General features: G+C 41.6%; 1 protein-coding gene across 3 annotated transcripts in view; it reads right to left on the bottom strand.

Annotated features, from left to right (window-relative positions):
- Positions 1-10,256: 10,256 nt before the first annotated feature.
- COG3 (component of oligomeric golgi complex 3) overlaps positions 10,257-27,641 on the bottom strand; it is a 30,674-nt gene continuing 13,289 nt past the window's right edge. For all 3 annotated transcript variants that reach the window (XM_058824737.1, XM_058824736.1, XM_058824738.1), the window contains 11 exons: positions 27,379-27,539; positions 25,159-25,264; positions 23,168-23,292; positions 21,466-21,555; positions 19,484-19,604; positions 17,125-17,213; positions 16,891-17,025; positions 15,823-15,898; positions 14,209-14,336; positions 13,542-13,640; positions 10,257-12,348 (listed from right to left, as the gene is read on the bottom strand). In XM_058824737.1, coding sequence (XP_058680720.1) covers positions 12,319-12,348; positions 13,542-13,640; positions 14,209-14,336; positions 15,823-15,898; positions 16,891-17,025; positions 17,125-17,213; positions 19,484-19,604; positions 21,466-21,555; positions 23,168-23,292; positions 25,159-25,264; positions 27,379-27,539 — 1,160 coding nt within the window. In that variant the 3' untranslated portion in view covers positions 10,257-12,318. The remainder of the gene's footprint in view (positions 12,349-13,541; positions 13,641-14,208; positions 14,337-15,822; positions 15,899-16,890; positions 17,026-17,124; positions 17,214-19,483; positions 19,605-21,465; positions 21,556-23,167; positions 23,293-25,158; positions 25,265-27,378; positions 27,540-27,641) is intronic.

A 27,641-nucleotide genomic window follows, 5' to 3' on the forward strand; every position in this document is an offset into this window, starting at 1 on the left:
TGCACACAAAGTTGGGTTGAGCAAACAGAAGTTAACTGGGAACTCCTCCTCACAAAAAGCCGTCTGGGAGCCTGTCAGGCTTGTCCAAGGGAGCCCAAGGCCAGAGTCAGACAAGGAGCCTCCCTCCATGGGAGGAGAACACAAGGATGATGGAACAGTCACTGCCCTCTGCCCCAGCAAGGTGAGACCCAGCTCTGGCTGTTTGGTGAGAAAAATCCAGGAGTGACAGTGAGGAGCCTTTTCCCAGCAGTGTGTTTTCCCTGGGAAGCAGTGCCTGGCAGGGGATCAGTGCTGGGTAGCAGCACCAGGGGCTCTTCTTTCTGCTGGGGGTGTCCTTGTTTGGGGTTAGAGGCTGGACAGCTGCCACTGCCATTTGCAGGCAAAAGGAGCCAGACTGAGCCTCTGTCCAGCACCACAGGGGAGCATGAAATTTATCCACCTAGAGAAAACAACAGGAGAGGGTTCCTCATTCCTATCCAATGGCACTACTCAGGGCCACAGGGTCACACAGAATATGTTGTCTTCTCCTCTCTGGTCCTGGTAAATTGGTGTTGCAGCCTCTAGAGCCGGGCAGTGCAGGATTTGCCAGCTCTTTGGTGAGATGCCTTTCAGAAAAGCCATGTGCTTTCAGAAAAATGCTCTGTGGAAGTGATTTGATGCTCCCTGCAAGGAGAAAAAGGAAGTGTCTTTACTGACAGAGCAAAAATGGCTTCAAAGGGCAGAGGCTCTCCCCTTTTAAGAGACTTAAGCTTGACCATCAGAAACCCAGAACCCTTTTGATGACAAAGAAAAGAGCAGGCATCAGTGACTCAAGCACAAAGTGTTTCTTGAGCTGTGGGAACACTTTTGGCAAAAAAGATGTGTGTGCACATAAAAAAAATTACCAACTGGTTTCACAGATCCAGGGAGCAAAACAGAAATTCAAGAGAAATCCAGGGTCAGACCCACTGACATTGCAGCCACCAAGGTCCTGCCTATCCGGGTGTGCTCAGCCCTCAAGGCAGAATCCTCATTTCCACCCCAGCCTGGCAGCTCTGGCCGTGCCACTGCCCACGCCAGGGACTGAAGCTGAGGCCCAGCAAGCGACCAGGGCTCCTCCAGAGTTGTGGGGCTCTTAGATGTTGGTTTTTCTGGGTCTGGATTGAAGGCACTTGGGACAGTAATTTGTGTTTGGACTCAGGTGTTTATTATTTCTGATCAGTAAAACAGTCTCACTACTGTGAGTTCAGCAGCTTTTCATTAGAAGGCACAAAATGGCTAACAATCTCTTGTTATAAGATCTTTTAAGACTAAACTACCAATTAAGAACTGACACCTAGCTTATTTTCTCTTTTAACCCAATAACTGATCCCAAAGAGCCCACAGTGCAGACTTTTCTGCCCAATTACAAAATGCCACCTAAACCCCTGGAGAAGAAGGAAGAAGAAGCATGAAGAAGAAACTTAAGATGACACTTTGTGTTTTCTATTTTGTTTCCATTCACAACATACTAAAAATCCTAAAACCTAAATTTCTCACCTAGTGATACATTTACATTATGTTTTATAATTTATTTTAAATTTTTGTGGATTTTAGTCTATTTTGAAGTCTAGGAAGCTTTGTCTATGAATAAGGGTAAAAGTCAGTGCTCCTGTGGGGGTCAGGACACCCCAGAGCAGACAGAGAAATATTTCTGGTGCTCTGGGTTTGCACACAGAGTGACTGAGGATGTCAGCAGTGCCTTCACCTCTTATTTAGGGGTGAGGTTTGGGCTGGGAACTGTGAGGTGTGCCCAGTGCCAGCTCAGCACTGGTGACCCACACCAGCATGACTCTCACCTCTGCACAGCCCAGCTGCACTGACAATGGGCGTAAAATCAGCCCCTTTGGCTCCAGTTACAAACTTTGCACTTCATCCAGGTCAGAACTGGAGGGCCTTTGCCTGTCTCTCTTGATGGGAGATGTTGGGGAGGAATGAGCAATAAATAATGACTCTTCTCACCACCAGAAAGGCAGATGTGGGTGGTAGCCAGAGCACAGCTTCTGTACAAGCAGCAGTGGCAGCAGCCTGTGTAACTCAGCCAGAACAAGCCCATAATGCCTGCAAATAAAGCTGGAGTAAGATGCAAAATGCACAGGTGCCATTCATTGGTCCTGGTGGCACCAGGGTTTGTGCTGTCAGCCCACCCAGCCCTGAGCACAGCTGGTTGGCAGATAAGAAAAACCCATCTGGAAAGAAACCTAGGGAAAGATGGGCTGGATTTAGGTGACAGGACTGATCACAGTCCTGTGAAGGCACCAGAATGGCTGCTATAAATACTACAGAGGGAAAAGGCCCTTAAGACTTGCAGGGCTTTTGAGCCATTATCACAGAATCACAGAATGGCAGCGTGGTTGGGGTTGGAAGGGACGTTAGTGATCATGTAATTCCAATCATCTAGCTCCATCCCTTCACCATGGGCAGGGACACCTTCCACCAGATCAGGCTGCTCACAGCCCCATCCAGCCAGGTCTTGAGCATTTCCAGTGGTGGGGCATCCACAGCTTCTCTGGACAATCTTCCAAGTACTTCACCACCCTCACAGTAAAGAACAAAAGCAAAACTCTCTGACAGTTTAAAGCCATTCCCCCTTGATGTATCACTACATGCCTCTGCCAAAAGTTCCTTCCCAGCTTTCCTGAGCCCCCTTTAGGCACTGGAAGGTGCAGTAAGGTGTCCCTGGGGTCTTCTCTTCCCCAGGCTGAGCAGCCTGTCCTCACAGGAGAGGTGCCCCAGCCCTCTGACCACCTTTGTGGCACTTCTCTGGAACAGATCCATGTCTCCCCTGCTCTGAGGAGCCCAGAAGCAGCCCTGCAGGTGAGGTCTCACAGAGCAGAGCAGGGGGAAGAATCCCCTCCCTCACCCTGCTGTCCCCAGTGCTTTGGATGCAGCCCAGGGCAGGTTTGGCTCTCTGGGCAGCAGGTGCCCATTGCTGGGCCTTGCTGAGCTTCTTGTCAGTCAACACCCCCGGGTCCTTCTCCTTAGGGCTGCTCACAGTCCACTCTCTGCCTGGGAAATCCCCAATTAGGAAGGAGGAGAGCTGGCTGTGAATGCTGCCATTGCAATGCTTTGCAAGTGCAGGCTATTTTACTTTCCAAAATGCAAATTTTCCAATTTCCCTTGAAGATTCTTTATATTAATGCTGTCTTAAAAACTGAGTGTGTCTTGACTTCCAGTGTAGTTTCTCAGGGTTTTCTTTTTAAAGAAGAGACAGGAGCTGCTTTTTAAAAAGTTGTTTATAAAGTTTTTAGCCTTTTAAAAATGCATAAAGTCTTTTTTTTCTCTTTTTCCCCCCACTTTCTCAGTGCTTCACAGGATGTTAAAAGAAGGCCAAATTCCCAAGTTGTCCACATTTTCATATGAAAAACAGCTACAACTTTCCATTGAGCTCTTAAGAAGGAAGTGTAAACAGGTCAGCTGTGTTTGTGTGGGAGCACAGATAATTAAATATAACCTACATTTCCTGCATTTTATATATATATATATATATATATATATATATATATATATATATGTATGTATATGCTTTTATGAGAACAGTCTAGACAATGCAGTAGCTGATCAGAATGAACAGCCCCAGGAAACTGTGAGTCTGCCCATACTGTGTGAGCATGGCTGTAGGACAAGCTTCATCCTGGCCAAAAGGGAGAGTGACCATCCCATGGCAGAGGCAGGGAAACAGACTCTGCCCACCTCCACACCATTCCCCTCTCCTGCCCTCCAAACCAGGCTGCTCCATTCAAATCACCCAGCGGAGGGTCAGGGCCAGGCTCCTCAGCCAGGAATCACAAGGACAGTGCTCCTGGTCCCAGGCCATCAATTTCCCAGCACAGGCCAAAGCTTCACAGGTTTCAGGCAGCCCTGAGTGAGGACATCACCCCTGTGCCCAGCAAGGGATGGGGTACCCTGGGACATCCCCTCCAAGCCAGCTGCCAAGGGCAAGGGAAGCAGCACCCCAGGGCCTGCTGTCCCAGCTCCAGCGAGCTTGGAAGGGCGAGCAAGGACTGAGTTCTGCCCAGTGAGCCAGGGCTGGAAGGGATCTCCCTGACAGCTCAAGCCCCTGCAGCATGGCTCTTCTGTTCCCTGCCTGCCTCTCCTCTCCCTCCCCCAGCCAGACAGCATTGCAGTTTCTGCCAGCATGAAAGAAAATTACCTGTGATTTATCACACAATCAGTGATTTTGTTGGCTTTTTTATTTTGGACATAGAAGCACGTTATACTGCTCTCCCACTCTGAAATATAGGGGTAGCAAATCTGCCTGCCTGGGACTGTCTGTCTTTTCAGCCTCATAAAAAGCCTGGAAAATGAAAGCAGGAGCAAAATTGTCAGTTTGTTGCTTTTTTTGTTCGCCTCTATCCCTTACAAGCAGGAAGGAATTTTTAGCTATCCTGCAGAGCCAAACCTGCACCTCCAGGTTATTAAACTGGTGCCAGAGCTACAGCTGGAGTCACCCAGTTCAAAATGCCTCCGCCTGGGAGCTGCTGTGGACGAGTCCCTCAAGTCCCTGCCACAGCCCCAGCCCCAGCACAGTCCCTCTCTGCAAGTGAGAATTGGCTGCTGCATTAACAATGACCTCTCTGCTTCCCCCTCTCCTAGCTGCTCTCCATTCTTCCCAGAGAAGCAGGTGGTAATGCTGCTTGTTTCTATCAGAAAATATTAAGCTCTGCTCCCTTGTAATGCTGGGAGCCAAGCCCTTAGCAAAGAAATGTTTCTATGCTCCTTGTCAGTACCTTGCAGGATAAATTACTTTTGTGTCTGATGAAAAGAGGGCCCTTAGCAAATTATATCATCAGAGAGCAGCTAATAACACAGAACAGAACAGATAGAGTTATCTTTGTACATGGAATGTGAAAACACAGAAGTGAAGGATGAGTTTTTTCCTCAGTTATTTGAAAGGGTTTAATTAAACAGTAAGCAAATAAACAAAAATTCCCAAGGTGAGGTAGAAAGCACAGAGTGTGATGGTCTTGCAGAGCTCTGGGGTTGGTACCAGTGGAGGGGGAAGAAGGCCTGGGGCATCACATCCCCATCCCCTCTGTCCAGGCAGGCATCCCCACCACATTCCACGTGGAGCCCCAGGTGGCCACAATGGAAGAATGTGAGCTTGTTACCTGCACCTGGGAGGGGCAGCTGCAATAGAGCTGGTTAGCTTCAGGTCAACATTGCTGCTGGACTGTTTCTCATCTCCAGTGAGTGTTCCTCACTAAAACAACTACTGAGGTGACCAATTTCTTGCAGTCTAAATTGTTATGTGAGGTGAGTGATGACTTTAGTAAAAGCTGCAAGCATCTGAGCTATCAAATAATAATTTTTGACATCCCATTCCCAGTCTCCAAAGTTTCCCTTCAGAAAGCTCATATCTGGGGGAATCACTAAATCCCATCTCAATTTTACAAGTCCTCCTTGTGCTCAGGGTAATTAATGGACATCTTAAATGTCTAAGCAGCCCTTACAAATCATTTTAAATGGCTTTTGCAATAATGCCTCCATCAGAATGCTGCAGTGCTGCCTGCAGACACACTGGTGTTCCCTCCATCACAGGGCAGCCAGCTGGGACAGCCTGACACCAGGGGGACCCTGAGCAGCACCAAAGCACCCCTGACCTGCCACCAGCCTCTCACAGCACTGCACGCCTCCCACCAGTGTCAGCCACGTGCTGCCTGCTGCCTCACCTTCATGCCTTCAGTTTCAGCTTTCATATTTTTCATGTTCTGTACTGCATTAGTACATAACTCTGAACTTCATATAAAGTGTTAGCAAGTTCTCTTCTCAGTTTAGTTAGACAAAACAATCCTTTATCCAGCCTGAGAAGCAAGGATACCATTGTAGCTTCAGGCCCAAAAAGTGTAAACAGAGAACTGAGGAGAGCAATCTGGGAGGATGGGACTGCATAACCTGAAGCTGTAACTGGACAATTAACCCCAATATATAAATGGACCAAAACTTATAAAAGTGTGAAAACTCATGACCCAGCATCCTTCCTGGGTGGAGGCACAGCCAGGCTCTAGCACTGCCCAAGGTGCATCCTTTGAGGGCCTTTCAATAAATACCTACTTTATTCCTTTAACACTGTCTAGCCTCTGTTCTAGGCAGCCTCTCAAGGCATCAACCTCCGAGCTGGGGCTGGCTGCTGCAACACACCCAGCCTCACCCAGCACCTGCGGGTTAAGGGCAGGGCTAAGTGACCACTCTGGTATTTGTGAATAGAATGTGATAGTTTTGGTGGGAGGAAAAGAGAAAACTGACAGCTTGTCCTGCTTATGGACAGGCTTAGGCTTGCCCATGGCTGGTGCTATAACACACCACAGATGCAAAGTTAGATTTTCCTTTCTTCCTCTTGTTTTCCCTGAGCTGCAGCACAAGGTAACACTGAGGGAGACCAAGCCATTCTTGCAGCCTGGTGAGAAGCAACTTCTTCATGCTTGGGCAGGAAAAACTCAATGCAACACATGCTGTGAAGGACAAAAGCTCCCCCTGTTGTGTGCCACAGCTGGGGGATGGTCCAGCACCCAGAGCTGTCTACCCAGGCTGTCATGAGAGGGAGAGCATCAATTTGTATTTGCATGTGTAAATATGGGCTGTTTTCCCTCATATGCTGCCTTTCCCTCTCCTCTGTAGTTTGACAGGGCCATTTCCCATACCCAGTCCCACACACAACCATACACACATGCATGGAAGAACTCTTTTTAGGGACTTGCAGCTGTAGACATGCAACAGAAAGAGAGGGACTGTGGAAAGATGACTGGGGTAAAAAATAACGGTGTGGAAGTTGCTGCAGAAAATCCAGCTGCTACTCCCTGCATGGAGCATGGTCCCATGAGCACATCCCACCTTCCATACAACACAGCACAGTCTGAGGGGAGTGGAGACACCACAGCCAGGCTCTGCTGGAACCCTTGCAGAGGAGGGAACTCAGTGGTACTTTCCAGCTGATAAGCCCCTGAAAACAGCAGCTGAAGACCAAGGGAGATGAAGATGTCCTGCTGTTGAATCAGCAACCATGGTGAAATCACTCTCCTTGGATTGACACATGTCCCCATCACATGGGTCCCAGCTTTTCTGGGGTGCTGGCAGACCAATCAAACACAAAGGGTTTGAGTTAATCTCCCCTTTTCACATGACAGGGACTTACACACAGCCCATACTCCAGCCAAGGGGTTTTTCTGCCCTTCAGGGACTCATGATTCTCCAAAGGGCCATCCAATTTCCATAGTGTTCTGTAACATTTGCCAAAGGACAAAAACTTACCAAAAACAGCCCCTGACTTGATGCATCAGCTCCCAGAAGCAACTCTTGAATTGAAAAAATGGAAGTTTGGTCCAATTGCAGACAAAATGTGGTACCTGGGGACCAGGAAGTTGTTTGGTCTAAATTCACCCAGCTGTGTATTTCTCCCTCCCCAGGGCCACCCTGGACCCACATACTGGGACCTACTTGGGGAGGGAAGGAGCCACCAGAAGCACTGATCTGACCTGACTTCAGCCAGCACTCTCACAGGCCTCCTTTCCAGTCCATCACCATGGAACAGAAAGGCCACGTCACCATTAAGGTTCAAGCTGACTTACTGTCCCTCAGGCACAACAATCCCGTTTCACCATGGGGTCCCAGCTCCTGGTGAGTACTTGCTGTGCTATCCCTGCCTGACTGGCTCCTGCCTACCAGCTCCTTGGACAGCAGGAGGAAACCACCCAGTGGAGATAAACCTGGGACTGCTGCATGGGACTGATCACATATTTTCATGCAGAAAAATTACTTGTTTTGTTCAAAACCAAATTTCCTGTCTGTGTGACTCTTAATGAAATTCCCTCCTGGGAAAGCATTAAGAGGAGTTGAGATGCTGTCATTGAAGGGTAACAAGACGACTCACAAATCCATCTTGAAACACTGTTTCTTTTCAAAGCATTAATATTAAATGTCAATATAAGCACAAAGCTTCTGATTTTATCTAAACAGCATTCCACTTAACATGAAACAAGCACGTGGGGAGAAGAACGCCAAAATCCTTTGGTATTTTTTGACACTCACTCAGGTCTCCCACCTCTGACCATTAGAGGTGGAAATGCCGTTCTGGCCAGGGTTGAGCCCTGCTCAGTGCCAGTGTGACTGTCCCAGCATACTGGTGTGTAACCCTGTCCCTTAGTAGAGGCAAACACAACTGGTCAGCACTGAAATCACGTCTTGCCCATGCTTGGTAGGGGGCTGAGGCCTCGGGGGAAGGATTCAAGTTGTCTTCCCTGGTGCAGGCACAGACCAAGTGTTGCCAGCCCTCACAGCAATGCCCTGTGAGCGGTCACAGGCTCATCGCTAATGGAACCAACCTCTGCAGTGGCTGCTCAGGAGGCTGGCAGCGAGCCAAGGCCCCAGGTGTGCAGAACCATAAAGCTCTGGCCAGTGCTCTTTGTCTCCCAAAATTCAGACTTCTTCTCAGGACCATCTGCTCTGTTAGATAAGGAAGTCATCTTCCTTGTCCCACTACTTCTGGGCAGGCCAGTCCCACCTGAGCTGGCTCAAATCGTGAGTTCAGTTCTTTGCTCCTCAGTCTCCTTGTGCTGGAAGAGGATCAGCTCCCAGGGGAAGCAGTAGGGTTAGTGTGCTCCACAAGCATGAAGGGAAAGCGCACCCATGGCAGGTTGCAGTGAAAGGTTGGGTTACAAGAGATGCAGGATGCTCTCCCACTCAGCCCCCCCGAGAGAGTTTAGCACTAACATCCTTCACTCTGCAAGGGCTCTCTTTGCAACTGAATGATCCAGAGAAAGTCACCCACTTAGCTGGCCAGAAAGCAAAGAGGAGCTCCTCCTTCAGTCTGAAAACATTCAGCTCATGAGCCTGCTCTGCAATAATCAGTGTTGCAATACTTTTGGCAATCTTTCTCAGTGATATCACTCCTTGCATTTTGTTATCTCCTACCTGCATGAAATACTGAAACACAAGAAATTAGTGCTCACAGCAAGCAGTCACATCAGCATTTCAGACCAACTTTTCCCTTATCAGGGTGGTGACAGTCACTTTGCAATGGAAACAAAACTCCTTTCTTCAAGCTCACAATGCCCATCTGTGCACCAAGTCCTTGTAAGCAGGTTTGCCCAAGCTGACAGCACGTGCCTTGAAGCACCTGGCTTCCACACGGCAGCTGAGGAACTGGAAATCTGGGAACTAGCTGTGCCAAGTGTGCCCAACCCGCTTGCTTTGGCTCTCAGCCAGAGACACCTGGGCTGGTGCAGAGGGGATGGCAGAGAGCAGCCTGGGCACAGGGATCAGGGGCAATCCAAGAGAGGGAACACAAGGTGTCTCTTGGGATTCCAGGCTCCAGCTGATGGCAATTCCTATGGCATAGCGGCACAGTTGGCCACCACTGAAAGGAACCAGCTGATTCTTTTTTCTTTTTGTGCTATTTAGGTCTTTGATATAAAAGACCTGACTCGCTCCACATATTTGCTTGCTTTTAGGGCTCAATGGGGATGAAAATGCACAAGAGTGGGAGAAAACAGCATTTGTGGACAGAGCTGGGTCTACCTGCAGTCACCAGGATTTGCTTCAGCAGCACAGACTTTTCCCCCTTTTCATACCCACATCACTTTGTCAATACCAAATATGCAGTTTGAGAAAAGAACTATTAGGATTTGCTTGGAAAACACATGGCACAGCGTAAGATTTTGCTGCAGGCATCACTGTTGTCCAAAAGCTGACCAGGCATTCATCTCATTTGGATACAATCCAAAAGGCCAGACCCCTAGAAGAGCCTCCAAGTGACCAGGAAGCTCTAGTCACACATCACTGCCCCACACCTCTCAGACACAAGCTGAATTCCACAGGGAAGGAGAGCTTTTACTTGGATAGTTCCATTCAAATGGCATTGTGAAAGCCAGAGGGTGAAGGGAAGCTTCATGCTGACATTACAGGGGACAAACCACAAGCTTCTGCATGATGTGTTTCACACCACCAAGGGCCAGAAGAGCACCACAGGGTAATGAGAAACTCTGGTAAATGAGTCTGTGAGTAAGCAGGCAGGAACAGTCATCAAACACAGTAACACTTGTGTTTTCTGCCACAGCTCCCAAGCTCTCTTAGTAAAAGCCAACTTAGCTAAAATATGTTCTTGTATTACAGTTGTGGTTCACATTTGTGGTTTCTTCCTTCTAACAAAACTGCAAGGAAAGGGACCATTTAGTCACACAAGACTGCTTGTCAGTAAAGAAAATACAAATTTACTTTTATTATAACCATAAAGAGGCATATATTTAACAATTAGCTGTACATTCAGCACTCAGGTATATCTGTGTCAAACTCAATTCTCTTACTGCTAAAAAAAGAACACTTCTCAGCAATGCACAACCTGTGCTTATTAGGATGTTTATTGTCTCTGTATTGCAGTTATCTTGACAGACAAGCCTCAGGATACAGAATAAAGCTTTACCCTTGGACCAAAATAGGAGGCAACATTTTTATTTAAAAAAATTAAAAACAGCAAGTTTCTAGTCAGATAATATAAAGCATCTTAAATTAATCTTTTGAAACTATTTACACTATTTGTAAACGTAAATATCTGAAACTGTACATGTTTAAACAAATGTTCATTTAGCAAACAGGCTGTATAAACTGATTGCTCTTCTAATCCTTCCACCAGCTGTCCTAGAGCTGTCTGGGTACTCTAAGAGAGAAAAAGGTCCCAAGCACAAGAGCGACTACTGCCATGGTTTACCCTTCACAACTCTTCTGTACAATGTCTGCATTAAGTTAGTCATAACTCTGTACAGTGACCATGCAGTCCTTCTGAAAAACCTTATAAAAAACAAATATACATATATTACAATGCACTGGACATTATCTTACAGACTGTATTTCTACATAAGTAAAGGGAGAGGGCAAGTTTTTCTCCTAGTTAGTTCCTTTACTTAATTTTTAAGGAGTCATGTAAGGTCCTATTAGTATCATTTATGTATTTCAGCACCACTGCTGTAACACTTCTTGTGGTAGCTTTCAGTCCTACCATCTTCTACTCCAGTCTTGTTATTTATATCAGGAAAATTATTAAACCAAAATATCACTGATGTGCAAGGAAATTTCTTCATATTCCAAAGTACAGAATAGGCTTTATAAATAAGTTAAAGATCTGTCACATAACCCACTACATTTTCATTTTATAGTGCTGCACCATGAAGATTTACACACTGAGAGACCCTGAAGTGTTCATTCCATTAAGGGCCAGGCATTTAGCATCCAGCTTTCCACACTAATGTCCAATTAATGCTCACTCAACAGCGTGCACTGGTTACCAGTCACCGAGTACTTATCCTCGCTTTACAATGCAGATTTGACAGCCTTGCACTTCAGGTTCAGGCATCCCCACACCCCCTGATCAGCACTTTCTCCAGGGCACAAAGGCTGTGCAAGCTCCAGACTCCCACTGTAAACAATGTGACACCACCATCTGATCTTGAGAAAGGCAAAAACACTAACTCTGCCCTAAAATTAGATAGCTGAAACTCTCAGAGCTACGCAGTGCTGTAAAGCATCTGAAAACATGTAGTTCACTCAGAAACAACAGAAATTATGTTGCACAGCTTTCCATTGCAAATCCCAAGGATCTGAGACCTTCACATGGAGAAAGGCTAGAGTATGACACTTCAGGTCAGGCCTCATAACTCCCCATCACAAGAGTGTAAGAAAGACAGCCCATCCAATGTTCCAAGAAACACTTCACATGTGGGAAATTAAGGTTTCCCAAGCAAGAACCTCTGAATTACTTTCAAGCATGTGGTGGATTACCAGGATTTTCAGAGAAGTTAAAGAAAAACTCAGAGCATGCCTGCTTAAGTCTAACTGTCATACCAATATGGTCATCTCCCAACTCTCAGAAATATCTATTGCTGCTCTCATTTGATTTCCTGCACTGTATTTCCAGCATCTCTTTAAAAGTGTGATTTTCCATTGCATATATCAACTCATTAAGGGAAAGCAAGATTGGTTTTTACATTAAAAAAACAAACCAAAAAAAGTTTTCAATTTTGAAAATACCTAGAAAAGGCAGTAATTGAGCTTCCATAAGAGTAATCAGCAAAGGGGTTTTTGTTTCACTTTCTTCTGCCCACTGCTCAAGTCAATGAAAAGTAAGACCTTTACCAAATCAAGAAACCTGTTCATTTGGGGTTTTTTCCCTAAAACAGGGTAAAGCAGCCTGGATAGTTTTGATGCAGACCAGACTGCACAGGGATCTTTTGCTGACTTCAAGCAAATGTCTCTGCATTCCCTTCACTCCCTGGCACTTGGCTGAAGCTTATTCCAAGCAGCCTCACTCTTGGCCTACTTGGACATCGACAAGAGTAAGTTCACCTGAAAGACAAAATGAAAGCCTATGTTAGGGAAGCCAAGTTTTAGAACTAATGTGTCACATTTTAACCTTTAAACAAGATTCCTAGGAAGATCATTAATCAGAAGACAGCTACAAAACAACAGCCAAAATTTCCAGTCAAATGCTTTTTAAAATGACGACTATGCTGACCACTCATTTCAGCAGTCACAAACTACTGTGATAAACTTCCTAAAGTAACTTCATGTGCTGTCAAGAAATTCCAAAAAACAGGCAAACTGGCAAAAAATGTTACCATTCACCTCAAATATCTGAAACACACTTGGGATCCTCCACAGTACTTGTTTCCCATAGATTACAACATGGTTTCCCACACACTTCCGTTTGTAGGGTAAGTGATCCTAAGGTTCATCAGATAAACAATTAAAGGGAGCCATCTCCTCCAGGGTAACCTCACCTCCTTATGGTGCATCACTCCCACTCCAGGACAGTGCTCCAGGACAGTTATCACACATACCTGTGGCCACACACACTGCAGGCAACATCCTCTAATCCATAAACTAGATTACCTGCTTAAATTATCCTGTGATAATCAAGATTCTACCCACATTCCCTAGACTACTAAGGTCAAAGTGACATTTTTAAAAGCCTACTTGGTTTCTGACAGAGAATCCTAATAGAAGGAATTCTTAACCCAAATTATCTCTGAGCCTACAGACCATGCAGGGTTACACTTCCATAAACACCTGCACATTTTCTCTCTACAATTCACTTCAAATGCACTCTAGCAATTCATTCTCGTGCTTCCTAAATGTAAAAGCTGCTGGTTTTTGTATTTGTCAAAGGAAATACTGCCTTCAAATGCAGTTTTTTTAAGGCATATTCACAGGCTTTGATACCTTTCCAAGAAGACAATGCCAGGAAATGGCAAGATTCTTCTACAGTGCTGTAAAACTCAATTCCCAGCAACATCAATCACCACCTTGGTTTAGGAAAATCTATTAGACATTCATTAAAAAAACCCAACCAAAGTCCTCTCCTAGCTGAGAGTTTTAAGATCAGATAAAGCCCAAAGTTTAATCATCCAGGATTAAGGGGGATCAGAAATAAACAATGATACTGAACACTGGAAATACAAAAAATGAAAAAAATCTATGTTTATAAAAGCCAGTCACATGAAAGAGCAACTGATAAAATAGGGACCTTCAATATATACCTGTTCCATTGAAGGACAAGCTATGATCTGGAGGTCTTCATTACTAAATTCTTCCTTTAACAGAGCATGGAGTTTCTGGAACATTTGCTGAATGTTATTCTTTTAAAGAAAAGAAGAAAAAATCAATATTAAAAAACACAACACCCATCTTAAACCAGAATAAACACAATGTACATGGAATAGCTACTGAAGTGACCAGGGAGAGAGAAGCAGTCAAGCTCCAAGAACATTTTTTCTAAAACAAGCCCCAAAACAGCTACAGGAATCCACGTTAGCCATGAGATAAAAACTTCAGTTAGATGTGCTAAAGTGAAACACTGAGTCCTAAAGACTTAACCTGGAAGCTTAATACTCAAGCTTGGCTCCCCTGATTGTTTACAGCAGGTTTTCCACTCAGTCTCTATCACCCTTTCTGCCTCTGGTGCTCTTGCCCATGCATAACTGACCAAAATCGACTGGTTGGTGTGGGACAGAGTTAATTTTCCTTATGGCAACTCATTTGGTGCCAGGTGGAAGATGTACACAATAAAGAGCAGCAGTTACTTCCCTGTAGTATCCATGTCTTGCACAGTACAAGTGAGAGCAGTAGAGCTGTTTGGATTTGGCTTTTTTAAGCTAAAGATATCACCATGAAACATCTACAGGAAAACATGGCAGCAGTACTCACCCTGACTGGCTTAAACAGAATTAATTCTGTATCTTTATTGGACAAGTATAAGGACATGCTTCGTAAAGTTGATGGCAACTTTGTTTTTATTGTCTTGTAAGTGGAAGAGACCAGATCGTTGATCTTTGCTGAAAGTAAAAGCAAATGTGTTTAACGGGCTAAAATGGAGTTCTGCTTGCTGAAACCTACACTCCAGAAAATCACCTCCACTCTCCTGGGGCGGATCATTGCCAGAGGTTTGAGTGGAAGGGAGAGAGGGGGCGCTGGGCTGTGCAGCGTCAAACCCATCACAGGACCACAGCTTGCCAGACCCTGCTTCCATTCCCTGCAGAAAATGTACCCATCCCATTTCTGAAAGCTACCACATCCTCCTGAGGCTTCTGAAATCACAGCCCTTCAATAGCAACTAAGTTCTACATAGGCTCCCTCCCAAAAAATCTAACTGGAAAAGCAACTGCTGGGAAACAGTGCTAGCAAAGAGAACAGAATCACAAATCCTCCTTACTGGTTATAGGCCATGTTTGTGAGAGGAAAGGCTGCACAGAAATCTGCATTTTGAATTAACCAGACAGGAATCCTCTGTCAGACAAGACCTTCTTTCTTTATTGCTAGAAATTTTAATGATTTTACAAGATCATTGCCTAAAGGCCAGCGGAAAAATACATTCTGTAGTTTTCAAGTACTGAAATTAAAATCCTGTGTGGGTTTTTACCCCCCTCAACTTCTGCCACATCTAAATTTTCTGCCTAGTCCTACTTCCCAGACTAGGCAGACTAAATGACTCCAGGAAACAGCAGAAACTCTGATTCAATTTGCTTCTATACACATAATTATCTCCAAACAAACATTTAAAAACTCCTGAAGAAGAGGGAGATATTAAGTAGAACCTCGAGTTAGCCCTTGAGAGTGTCTGACCTATGGAGCAGCACTGAATTATGTATAAACATGGCTGGCTTTGCATCTTAAGAATATGATGCAACAGAAGGTTCCAGTGTATGATTTGGAATAATCAGAATTTTTCATCCAGAAGCACAACTTTGTAAAGTGAAGAACAAAACAACCAAGGAACATCTAAAACTGCTCCAAATGCTCCTACAAAGTGTTCACATTTGAATTTTTAAAAAAATAGGGAAACAAACCCAGATTCCATTTTTGCATGGTGACAGGAAAACTCAAAACAAAGTAAATACCAAATGTACAGACAATAAGGGAGTCAGTGAGGATTCATTCTTTCCTATACAAGTAAAAGCTTTATCATAACACAATTAATTAATTCCTTAAGCACATTCTGTATGCAGTTGCAGAAATGCTGTTTACATGCAATCACATGTAAACAGCACAATCACATGAACAATCACAGCTTGAGAAATACTCAAGGCATTAATCTACTGCACCAATTAAACATATATTCTGAAGTTTGTCAGGTTTTTAGAGCTGGCTTAAGACATTTCAAATAGCACACAGGCTCAAATGGAAGCCAGGATTTGCAAGAAAAAAGTAGACAGTTCTTATATGTAGAATTTTTCAAAATCAATCACAGTCTCTCAGTCCAAGTTATTCTGGCCACCTCTTCAGATTCCTAATAGTAACATGAATATAAACCAAAGTAAATACCTGGTTGTGCCCAAGGTTGCTGTGAAAGGCTGTAATTGGGACCTCCTTGAGTGGCCATTGTTTTTAAAGCAGCTGCCTAAAAGAAGTAAAATCAACAAAATGATGTTTCTTTCAGTTGAGTTCACAACAAAATAACCAACTAAAAATTGCACAACTCTCTGAGATACCACAGTGTACAGAATCTCCAATGATCTGTCTCTTCTATGGCCTGACTTAACAACACACGGGAAGCAGCTTGACAGAAATGCAATTCAAAATTACAACCATGATCAATTCTTGAAAGTAAAATTCTAAATGGGATTAAATTTACAAAGATGCTTAGGCACCTAAGGATACAAAACCTCAAAAGAGACCTATCCTTAAGCAGCTTAGTCAAATTCCCCAGATTCCCAATGAATCACTGAGATCACTCAGAGAATCTATCAATCTCACCAGTTACCCATCTATATTTTAGGCATGCCACTGACCCCTACCCCAGCATGACAGGCATGAGTAAATTTAATACTGTCATCTTCTAAATTCTTTAAAAATCAGCAGCTAGGATATCTGCAGTCCATGCAATGCTGGGGCCCCAGTTTCTGAGAGGTCATGTCACTTATTCTCAGGACCTAAGGTTCAGAATAGATCCTCTTGAGAGGTTTTCTCACTAGAAATCCTGGCCTCTAGAGCAGGTTCTAGAAAGAAATGCATTGAACAAGACATCCAATACTCCCTCAAGAACACACATGACCCAAGACTGTTTTTGAAGGCTTACAAATGCAATCAAAGTAGATTCTGCAGAAAGAAAAGCTCCTGCCAACCTTCACACACTTGTTACAATTCAAGGAAAAATTAAAGCTTCTTGATCAAAGAACACAAGGGTTGCTTGTAAAAACAAGCTATGACATATTCCTTTAACTCCATTAATCTCAAAAATGCCTGGAAAATTGCTGTTGGAACTTAAAGGAAAGCACATTATCTTCAGCTAATCACACAGCACAGCAGATTGTCATATACCCAATTTAAATACCAATTCCCTTATCCTCCCAGTACTTCAGTTAGGTTAACAAACATACAATACATTTGTACCTTTGTCATGAACTCCTCCAGCTGGTCTATAAACTGTTTGGTTTGCTGCTGAATAAACTGCTCACAAGCTGATTTCAGATGACGATCTACGTCTTTCTTGGAGTCAATATAATGTTCTCTGATTTCTGGAGTACCCTTGAACAGAGAACAACAATTCTCTTCTTTTTAACTGCCAGAGATCACCACACATTTAAATGACCCAATTTTTCTTAACTCAATAAGACTCCACATTACCTCCAGTAAGAACTGTATCAAGGCATTGTTGCTGTTCAGTCTAAAAAATCTTGAAACTGCCTTAGGATTCAGGATTTTAAATGCTGCATCTGTGAATCAGAAAGTCACTCACACTGTAAGTCAATGCCACTCAGCTCCAGGAACTACAAACTCTAATCACTCATTTATGCATAAAAATGGCCCAGCATGAATGACTATGACTGCAACATTAATGACTCTAGCACTGCTCAGAGTGGATGCACAAGGGCACATGCACAGAAGCACACAAAGCTTAATTCACTACTTTTCAGTGGCACCTATGGTACACCTGTACCTTAAAGTTGCACAGTCTAAACAGATAAATACATTACAAGAAACTAACAAGTTGCTGATATTAACTGCAGTGCTATAACCATGTAAATTGTGTGAGCTCTCCTTTTCTTCTTACTGTAATCTACAAGTGGAAGACTTTCGTAAGCTATTTAGGCATTTACAAACAAAAATTTTGCACACATTGCCTGGGAAAACCAACTACAGTTGTATGAAACAACTTTTAATTGGCACTTTTTTCTTCTGTGCTTAGCTGCTTTAGTTAGGACAAAACAACAAAACATCAAGGTTGATAAACACTCATGTTTATGTTCTCTACACAAGTCTCCAGAAGGAAAAGCAACAATGTCTGTAAATAACACAAGATACTGAAATTACACCTATAGTCTCAACAGGATGCTGGCACACTGAAATCTAGTCAAACTGGGAAAAAGAAAATTATTAGTTACAGTATAGCTTTTCACCCTACTGTCAGCCATTTATCATCCTACAAATCTATCTGCTTTTTTTTTTCACTTCAAAAGGAATTCTGCATTCTGTATGAAACAGGGGAGGGAAAAAATATGTAAGAGTAAAAGAAGTGTTTTCTGAGACATTAAATAAAGAGATAATACCAAATATATATGTTTGTAGATTTTGCACTGAACTAAGAACCTGCACTCCTATGTAGTGAAAGGTGAACACAGAGCAAGATTATTTTTGTTCTCTGAATTTTTTACCAGAAATTTCAGAAATTCCAAAGATTTCCTAAATTATTGATTAGAAGACTATAAGCTAGTCCTTCTTCCCACCTAATATTTCAGTTACATGTACCTTAACATTATACTACTTCAAAGAAATTGGACAAAAGCATGACTTTTACAGTAAGCAGTCCCACTTCATCTGTAAATACCAAATTAAATCTTAAACCTGTGTGCAGGAAGTTTGGTAGAACACAGTAAAACTATTAGCCATATTATTTTTCCTCTACAACTCATCTCAAATATAAGAGCCCTACTGGCCTATGCTACACCACAGTAAGAATTAAGCACAACATATATCTTTTCAACACCACTGCCACCACCACCCAATATAAAGAAAGTGTTTTCCATTACTTACCACTACCACCTGCAAAGCACTGGCTGGCACAGAAATTTATTCCATTAAATGAATATGGAGAACAAACTTGTGTATCAGCCAGGACAAGACACCAAAAGGATGTATTTGCCCTTTAACCTCCAGTCAACTAGAAACCACTCAACAGGTAGGAGGTTTCATTGATGTTCAAATGCAACAAGTGAAATGGTTAGTGTAAGAAATGCTTGCTCAGAGTTAAGACTGCAGCATATTAGCAGGAAAGAGAAGTTATTTCTTCAGCTTTCTCTTCTGGAATGGAAAGAGAGAAACTCGACATGCTTCCAATAATTTTTCCCATTATCCTTACAACTTGGAAAGTGCATGACAGTTCAATTTTGTGTTAAGAGCTTTTTTTCCTGAATTTTGTAAGGGAACAATAGTACAATCTCAAAAACCATGACCATGGCCACTACTACTATTTTCTTACAAGAGACATGCTCACTACATAATACCATAATACCGATACTGTTCATTGATCTTGCAAAATAAGAAATCCTTCTCAAAACAAAAACCTCACAGAAAGGTCCAGGAAATCTTAATTTGCTCTAGATAAGTTGACTATGTATTGTTAAATTCCCCTGCTAAGCAGCAGAAAGATATTCCTTTAACAGGTCAGAAAAGAGGAAAGACAATTCTGTGCAATAGAAATGTAGATTATTTAGCTGTTCTTAAAAAAGACTGGATAAATGAGTTAGGTCAGCAGTGAAAGCAGGCAAACACATTTCATACAAAAATAAGGAATTTATTAGATACATTTTGAATTGCCCCGAGTAGGAGAATGGTTTTGGTTTTTTTCAGAAAAGCTAGGAACAAAGCAAGAGATTAGAAAAAGCATACAGGTCATTGCAAGTGAACATAAAATAAACCCAAAACTTTTGCTGGCACAAAGGGAGGACAATCCCATCCCATTCTGCAGCCAGCAGCTGTTTAGTACCTCTAGTTTTCTTAAGGTCCAGGGAAATTTCCTTAATGGTGAAATCAGTGTGGAAAGGAGCAATTTGTTCACGAAGAATCAGAAGGTGTTTTATTAAGAAAAGCTGTCCATCGACCTGGGTCTACAGCACAAGAGAAAGAACATGCATTACATGTAAAAAAAAAAACCCAAACAATTAAATGAGGAGCAAAGTTTCAACGTTTCCAGTTTTATTATTTAACAAGCTTTTTCCATTAGTCTGTAGTGTGATTAACTACACTCTGGGATCAACAAATCCCATTTCTATACTACTCCTAATACACTGCACTACAGAAGCATTACTTCTACTTTAATGGGATACTTTATTCCTATTTCTTAGAAGAATTAGATTACACAGCCATATTACTAAATGTCCTCATCAAGTAAAGGTATCCACTATTTGAAAGATACAAATTTATTCTTCTTCAGAGAGAGGGGCTTCATGTAATTCACATAATTTATAGTTGAAAAACATGAGGTTCTAAATTCGTTTTCATCATTACAATGACTAAAAAAAGTCAATGTTCCTGTAATAACCTTGATTAACTGTGCTGTTCTGCAAAGGTCTTACAACGCATTCTTCTCATGTCATTAAACACAAAGCTTAGTTAATTTCTAAACAGTGCAGCAAAGATACAAATAGTAAAAGAAGGCTAAGTTCACTCCATCTAAATGATGCATTTTGCACTGTTTGTTATTTTAACTGCATGCTTTATAACATGTGCTGGTTTTAATCTTTAAAGTTCATGGCTCATTGAGGTAAAAGGAGGAGACTCTAGAAATCAAATTCGCTTTCGCAAGCTGGAAGACGACTTTCCTTGATACAATGTTAAATAAAATAGAAAAGAATAAATCAGATTTAAATCTGCACTTTCACCAAATAGAAATTTAACTAAAAATGAGTGGTGGAAAGGGCCTCTTGAGTTGTTTGGGGTGATTGGTTTTGGTTTTTTTAAATTCTTATATGCATCATTTTACCAGATAACACTAAATTAACATGCATCAAGAACAAAGTGGTAGAGATCCTAGTTCTGGGCCAACCTATTTAGGGCTCATTGCAGAACAAGTTTCATTCTCTGCAGTACTTTTAAATCAATGCTGGCCAGGTACATAGTGCTGGAATTGGTATTTAACTGTAGAATTCTGAACCAGTTACACAGGAAATAGTTATCTGCTCAAGCTAAAGGGAAATGTAGCTTGCACTTCTTTTTAAAGTTGCTATGTTTAACAGATTTTTTTAAAGGACACTCAAAAGAGACACTTTAAAACAAATAACTTGTAATCAGAACTAAAACCTTTTTCATTACTAAATAGTTACTGCTTATAAAAATCCAACAATTTTACCCTACTAAGACTTTTCTTTTTTAATTCACTTCCTGGCTGTTAGGAATTAGCAAATTACTACAGGATTTAAAGGAACTGTGACAGGGAAAAAAAGTTTACTCCAACTACTTAAACACAGTTAAAGTGTAAATGACTTGATGAATCTGCATTGAATTCTGAGCAACACACCAGACCAAACCTTTTGATAATACAGTTCTGAGCAGAGAATACTTAAAACTTCTTCCCAGTGAACGTAAGTTAGAAAGATTTTTAAAAATTCAGACAATGAAGGCAGAGAAAAAGAGAAAAGAGTAACAGGCAGTGAAAATAAATACAAAGTCCTCTAGCAAAAATTTCCCTTTAGGCATCACTTTACTGAATTCCCATGAGTTCGAGCAGCCTGTAAACATGATTGCTACAATCTGTATGCCACCTTTTCAGACATGCTACCATGTGAATCATTATCTTTGCCCTGCAATACATTAACCATAACTAAGAACTGGCAAATCCACCAAGTCTCTGGGGGCAGGGCAACATGCTTTAACTAAGATTTTAACAGAATTCTGAACCACTGCTTCATGACTTTAAATATACAAAGGGCTGGGGGCTGTGGAAATCATAGCCAAAGCACAGATTCTGACCTTGTTTTTGCTGATGGAATCGGCAGCTCCCAGCAGCGACTGGATGCAGGCAGATAAGGCCTCTTGTGATAATCCCTGAAACACTGCCCTCTGCAGGGAAAAGGAAAAGAAAAAAAAGACCAAGAAAAGAGGTGTCAGCAAAGCTTAGGCGGAATTTTAAGAGTTGCACTGTGTGAACAATGTGTTTACCAGCTTATAAAACTCCAGATCAACTAGCTACAAACATGTTGGCTACGTGCAGTGACAGAGAATGAAGCATTCACATACAAAAGCTTGCTACAACCACTCAGGCTGGATGCAGGTACCCACACAAGCCTGCCCTGCTCACCCTGCACCTCTGAATTGGCACCTGGGTAGCAACATGGTCAGTGACACCTCACACTTTCAGAGCCAACAGCATGAATGGTGTGTGCTGGGTAACCTGACCAGGCACTCTTTGTATGTCAGGGCAACTACCTGTGTGTGCAAGCTACACCTGAAACAGACACGAGATCATTGGAGTGAGCTTAACCTCAGGCAGCCTCAAATTACCTCACATTTGTGACAGCTTAGTAAACAAACATGACAGCTGCCACGGCCCAAGGGACACGGAGCAAGTGCTTAAGTGGCAGCAATATGATCCTACGGCTGAGCCAGCCATAGGAACACAGCTCACTCCCACCAGCACTGCAACAGAGCCCTGACTGCTCCAGACCTGCCAGCACCACTTCATTCATGTGTTCCCTATATAAAGGGTGCAGGCAAAGGGTGCCAGTTCTGCTACAGCATCTCAGGGGAAAACTAAATTAACCTCTGTGCAGATACACTGTAAACGAGCCTTGCAAACAACACAGAAATCACCTCATTTACAAAGGTCTAGCTGAAAACAAGGGCAAATATCCATCTGTTTTAGTGGGATTGATATTTCAAGCACCAAAGCATTAGTATTTTCCAGCTTCTTTTTTAGTAATAGCATCTTGGCAGGAGTTTTGTGTAACACGCATCAAAGATATTTTGAAATCCATTAAATGTGTCTAATAAAGATACAACACATGCAGAAAAGCAAAAACACTTGCATTAGTTTCCTCAGAGACTTAGCAGCCTTGTATGCTGTTAAATGAGCAACACAAAACACATTCTAGTGGGAAAGTCTTAAAATATGTTTTAAATAAACATTGCTTTTGTTTCTGATAGACAAGAAGATTTCCACTGTCTTAAACTTTGGAAATGTGTTACTACGTTTTGGAACATAGAGAGATGTACCACCAAAAAAAATTCAGAACATTTTCAAAATGTAGAAGCATCACAGTCACCATTTTTAAGACCAGACACATCACTCAAACACATTCACCCAGTAATTTCAGCAATAAAATCATTCCCTGTAATTGACCCAGAACTTTCTATTTTTTCTTGCCCTATTCACTCCTCAGCTTTGGTGAGATCAGTATCTTGAACATCAGACACTGAATTATTTCTGTAACAGCAAAAGCAATAGATGTACAAATCAGTGCCATTTTTCCAATTCTACAAATATAAAATTGTCTTGGAAATGACAGCTTAAATTTGTCTGTTCACTTGTTTTACATAAAGATAGCAGCAGAAAGACCAAGGGGTTAGAGGCCGGTAATTGTCCATTCCTAATTTGTATTAAAATATTTAGACATGATGCTCTACACACTTTATAACTTCATCTTAAAAATTAGATAAAGAAATGTTTGCATACATCTATACATCTGTACAGTTTGGAGAGACACACTAGAGTCCTTCTGACAGTAGGATACCACATTCCATGCAGATCTGCAGGTGAAATCGTGCTCTGATGCCTGGGATTAAGGGATTCAGCTGAACCTGTTTAAAAGCAAAATACACACATGTAAAGCTTGCCCATCTGTCCTTCCAACCAAAGGAGACTGTAATATCAACTGAAATATAAAATTCCATTTTATACTCTCTACACAGAAATATGACATTTTATTTTACCCAAGCATGTTATATTTTTTTTCCTTCTGAGCAGGTCAGTACTAGATTTCTGATGTGAATCGAGCACAAGCCTATGAAAGACATGAATTTGCTTTCAGGGGTGGCCCAGCTCAACCTTTTTAAATGAGTTAGTGTTACAGGCATGTCTCCAATGACACACACCTCCCACTCCACTAAACAGCTGAAATTATCAGTTAGCGAAAAAAAATAGCACAGGAGAAAAGAATAAAAAGAAATGGTTAGAGATCATGAAATTACAGGAAATGCTTAGGAAAAAAAAAGGGAAAAAACATTCTATTTATTCACTCTTTGCCTTCTGCTGGGGATAATCCTACATGGATTGAACAGTAGCAAAAATATAGGGTTTAAACATAATTTATAAACTGCAAAAATAACAGCAAAACCAATTTTGTCATGAGATTGTTGTAAACAAAAAAAAAGTGCTCCTCCTGGGTAACCATCATAATAACATAGTATGCTCAAAATGGATTTTCACAACACCTGACAGACAGACGTCTGTCTTCATTTTGTCCTTAAATCAAGCTGGGAAACAGCTGAGTCAATAGCACCAGAACTCTGATTTCAAATACCAACCATTTAAAAAAACTAAAATTTTTGCAGTTTCACCTGCTGATGGAAAATGCATTTGTGTTTATGTGATCAGTGAAGAAATAATCTGAAATAATCTAGTAATATCTTTCTACCTTCTGCAACTATAAATTTATTGTCACAGTAATTAGAAAGCCTGTAAAATCTTATGATATCTGTTTGAGGTTTCTAGGCCATTTATTAGTCACTTCAGCTATTCCTGCAGGTCCTGAAATGGGAGAGAAGCACCTCTGAAGGACAAATGATCCAAATTATCTCAGACACACATCTTCAAATTATACCATATAGGTTCCTTCCATCTCCTGAGTGCAGGTGAGATTTAAAGGACTTGCAAATTCCATATACCTGGGGTGAAGTACGATGAACTCCATTCTCAATGGGATTTGTGGAGTAAAGCTAGAAACACCTATGCAGACTTTCCAAGCCAAAAGCAAGAAACTACCATGTAATCAAAAGGAATACAAGAAACAAGTGATAAAGAGCTAAGAAAGATGCTGCTGGGTAAATAAATAACACTGTACCACTCTGAACAATGATAAAATAAAAGGAGAAATTCTTCATGGATCTTCGATAGTAATTTAAACTCAAACAACTGGCATCAGAACAGCCATATTTTATGAGATTTTATTCCAGTTTGCTGTAATTTGTGTAATTACAGACACATGGGTCACATGTTTAAAAAGACAAGGAGTTAATTCTGAATTATTTTAAATACCTATAATTTAAGAGACATGCCTGACACACCAAATCACCTTTCCATCTTAGCACAGCTAACAAACAAAAGTAACCTCAAGTACATATCTTGATGGCAGGGACACTTTTCAGTGGAGAATACAAAATCTCAGGTTTATACAAAGTACAATAGATGCTGTTGGTTGCAAAAGTAGTTGCTTCATATAACAGACTGTACTCGAAGCACAAAGAAATAGCACCAAAAGAACAGGATCAGGCTGTTTCTCATCTAAAACACAAAACTAAACTTTGAGACAAAGTTCACCTCTAAAAATTGCTTATGAATTTGTCTAGGAAAAGAACCCATGCAAGTTTCTCACAGATGGTTCAAGCTAGTGCTCACAGTCCATGAGCTTTATGCATTAATTTGACAATATGAGATGTATTTCATACCAGATTTAACTAAGCTGCAGGACTCAGGATCTTCTAGCCGGACATCTGAAAATGAAGCTTCAGATGGCAGCTTCTTCTGTTCCTCTTTCAAACTCTGTGCAATTTGCTGCAAAGAAAGATACACAATAATATTTTAATATCACATAACACTGCTTTGGTGTTACAACAGATAAAAGCATGCTAAATTGCAAAAGAAATCAGCTACACTCAACTTCCAGTGTTTCAAAGACATTTAGAAGAAATAGGCAGATGTTTCCAATATGTTTCCAGTGGCAGAAATGTTGCAATATGATATTCACAAACACCTATCTGTGTAAAGCACTGCTCTTTCCATTCTGCCTGTTTTACCGACCTCTCTATAATGACCTATAATGCCACCTAGAAAGGACAAAATAGGGTAACCCAGTTCAACACTTACTAGGATTTTAAACAGATCATTTTTTATGGCTTTATTTCCATAAATGACATGTGCAGATGGCCCAAAAGTACTCTGTAGTTTATTCCCTGCAGGAGTTCAACCAAAAGCCTTCCCCTAACATTACTCAACATTTTCACTACTACTACATTACTTCAACCTTTTCCACTACTTGGTCAGCTTCAAAGCAACAGAGGCAGCAAGAATGGGCAAAGAACTGCATTAATATTTGAGCAGAACAGTGCAAGAAACATTTCTGCCCCATGCTTTTAACATTTTAATAATTCATTTACTAAGACAGAAGGGCTCTCTAAATAGCAAGGTTTTAAGGTTTAAAAGCAATCAAGTAGCCAAATGAATCTCAAACCAGGCAAAAACTGAAGTCTTATGAGGACATATGAAGAGCAGCATAATTTCTCAATTTGCAATGAACTTTCTCTTCCTTAACTGAAGGGCCATAGGACCTTTGTTAGAAAATAAGGCCTCATGCAGACCAAACAGGAGAATCACTTGCCTGGAGATGCTTATTAGTCCTTAAACTTTCAATACAAAGAGCATGTACTCAACAGACTCACTAGCTTCAGGGTTTAAAACCCCGTGGATATCCAAAAAAAAATGCCAAAGTACTAACTGTAGCACAATAAAAGCTTTAGATATATATATATATCTAAAGCTTTTATTGTGTAAGGACAATATCACAGCAACATGAGTTCACTGCTGGTAATTTTCTCACAGTGTTTTTTCTGTTTGCAGACAAGAATTGAGCCCAGTAAGGTACAGTCACATAATGTTAATGTCTTTCAGCCCACAGCAAAATACATGTATTTTAGGTAGGTAGGTAGAAGAGAGAGATAAGGCAGACAGACAGACAGATAGCTGCTGTGTTCTTTATAAGTCATGTTCTGATTCTGAAGTCAAACAGCAGCTTTCTATCAACTGGTCACCTGGAACTCAGTCCTACAGTTTTCTAAGCACCACCAGCTATTCTGGCAGCTACGTGGAAAGCAGAATACAGTGACAAAATTTGAATCTTGCCAGTCCATGCTGGAAAAGCCATTCTCAGTCACCTCAGTGCTTTGACAGCTTGGGTCTCCCATTATAAAGTGAATTTGGAGGGGGATCTTTACTATGCTTTACTGCTTCCATGTAGTCTTCATGCAGTTGCAGCTTGTTCTAGTCAAAAACTCATTAAAGGTTTCTCATTGGGCATTTATTTATTTCCATGAGTTATTTCATTTTTTAAAATAAGTAGAATTAGTTTGATCCATTTCAACAGGAACACTGACTCAAAGGACTTGGAATGACTAAAAAATGGCTAATACTGATAAGAACTTGAAAAAGGCTTCTGGAAGCCATTGCTAACATGTTAAATTATTTAAAGCAAATCTCCTCTCACACTGCCTGAGCACAGGGTACACACATGCCTACCAAAAGCTAGTTGACCAGTAGTTCTTAAAACAAACCTGAAGCTAACTGGGACTGTCTCAAACATCATTTCAATTCCAGCTCAACTAGGAAATACATTGGGTAATACCTATTACTGATGAATGTAAATAAAAATTCAGAAGCTTCAAGTTTTATCAAAACTGTTAACTGTGAGAACTACTGCCATTGTCACTAAGTTTGACATAAAACATTGACATCTAGTTCAGGGCCATAATTTAATCAGCAAGTGTCAATTTAAAAACGGCAATAACACCAAATACACCTAAGAACAGGAAAACCCAAGCTGCAAAGCATTGAATTGCATAACTGCATAAACAGCATGTACAAAGTCAAGGCCAATGAAGAAGCTGAGGCTGTACCTCCATCATTTCCAGCTTGTCAGGATAGGCGAGATCGCCGGGCGCAGGCTTGTAGCCGGTGATGTCAGTCTGGATGTAAATGTGTGTCCTGTAGACAAGGCGCTCCTGCACATCTTCCAACATCTGCTTGACACCAGCTGCAAAGGCTCCCAGTTGTTCAGCTGACAAAGATAAGAACAGGCACAAACTTGTTAATGACAAAACAAGCTTATAGAAACACAAATCTGAAGTATCACACATATGACCATAAAAACCTGGCTTGC

The sequence above is a fragment of the Ammospiza caudacuta genome, chromosome 2 (genome assembly GCF_027887145.1).
Source record: "Ammospiza caudacuta isolate bAmmCau1 chromosome 2, bAmmCau1.pri, whole genome shotgun sequence".
Lineage (NCBI taxonomy): Eukaryota > Metazoa > Chordata > Aves > Passeriformes > Passerellidae > Ammospiza > Ammospiza caudacuta.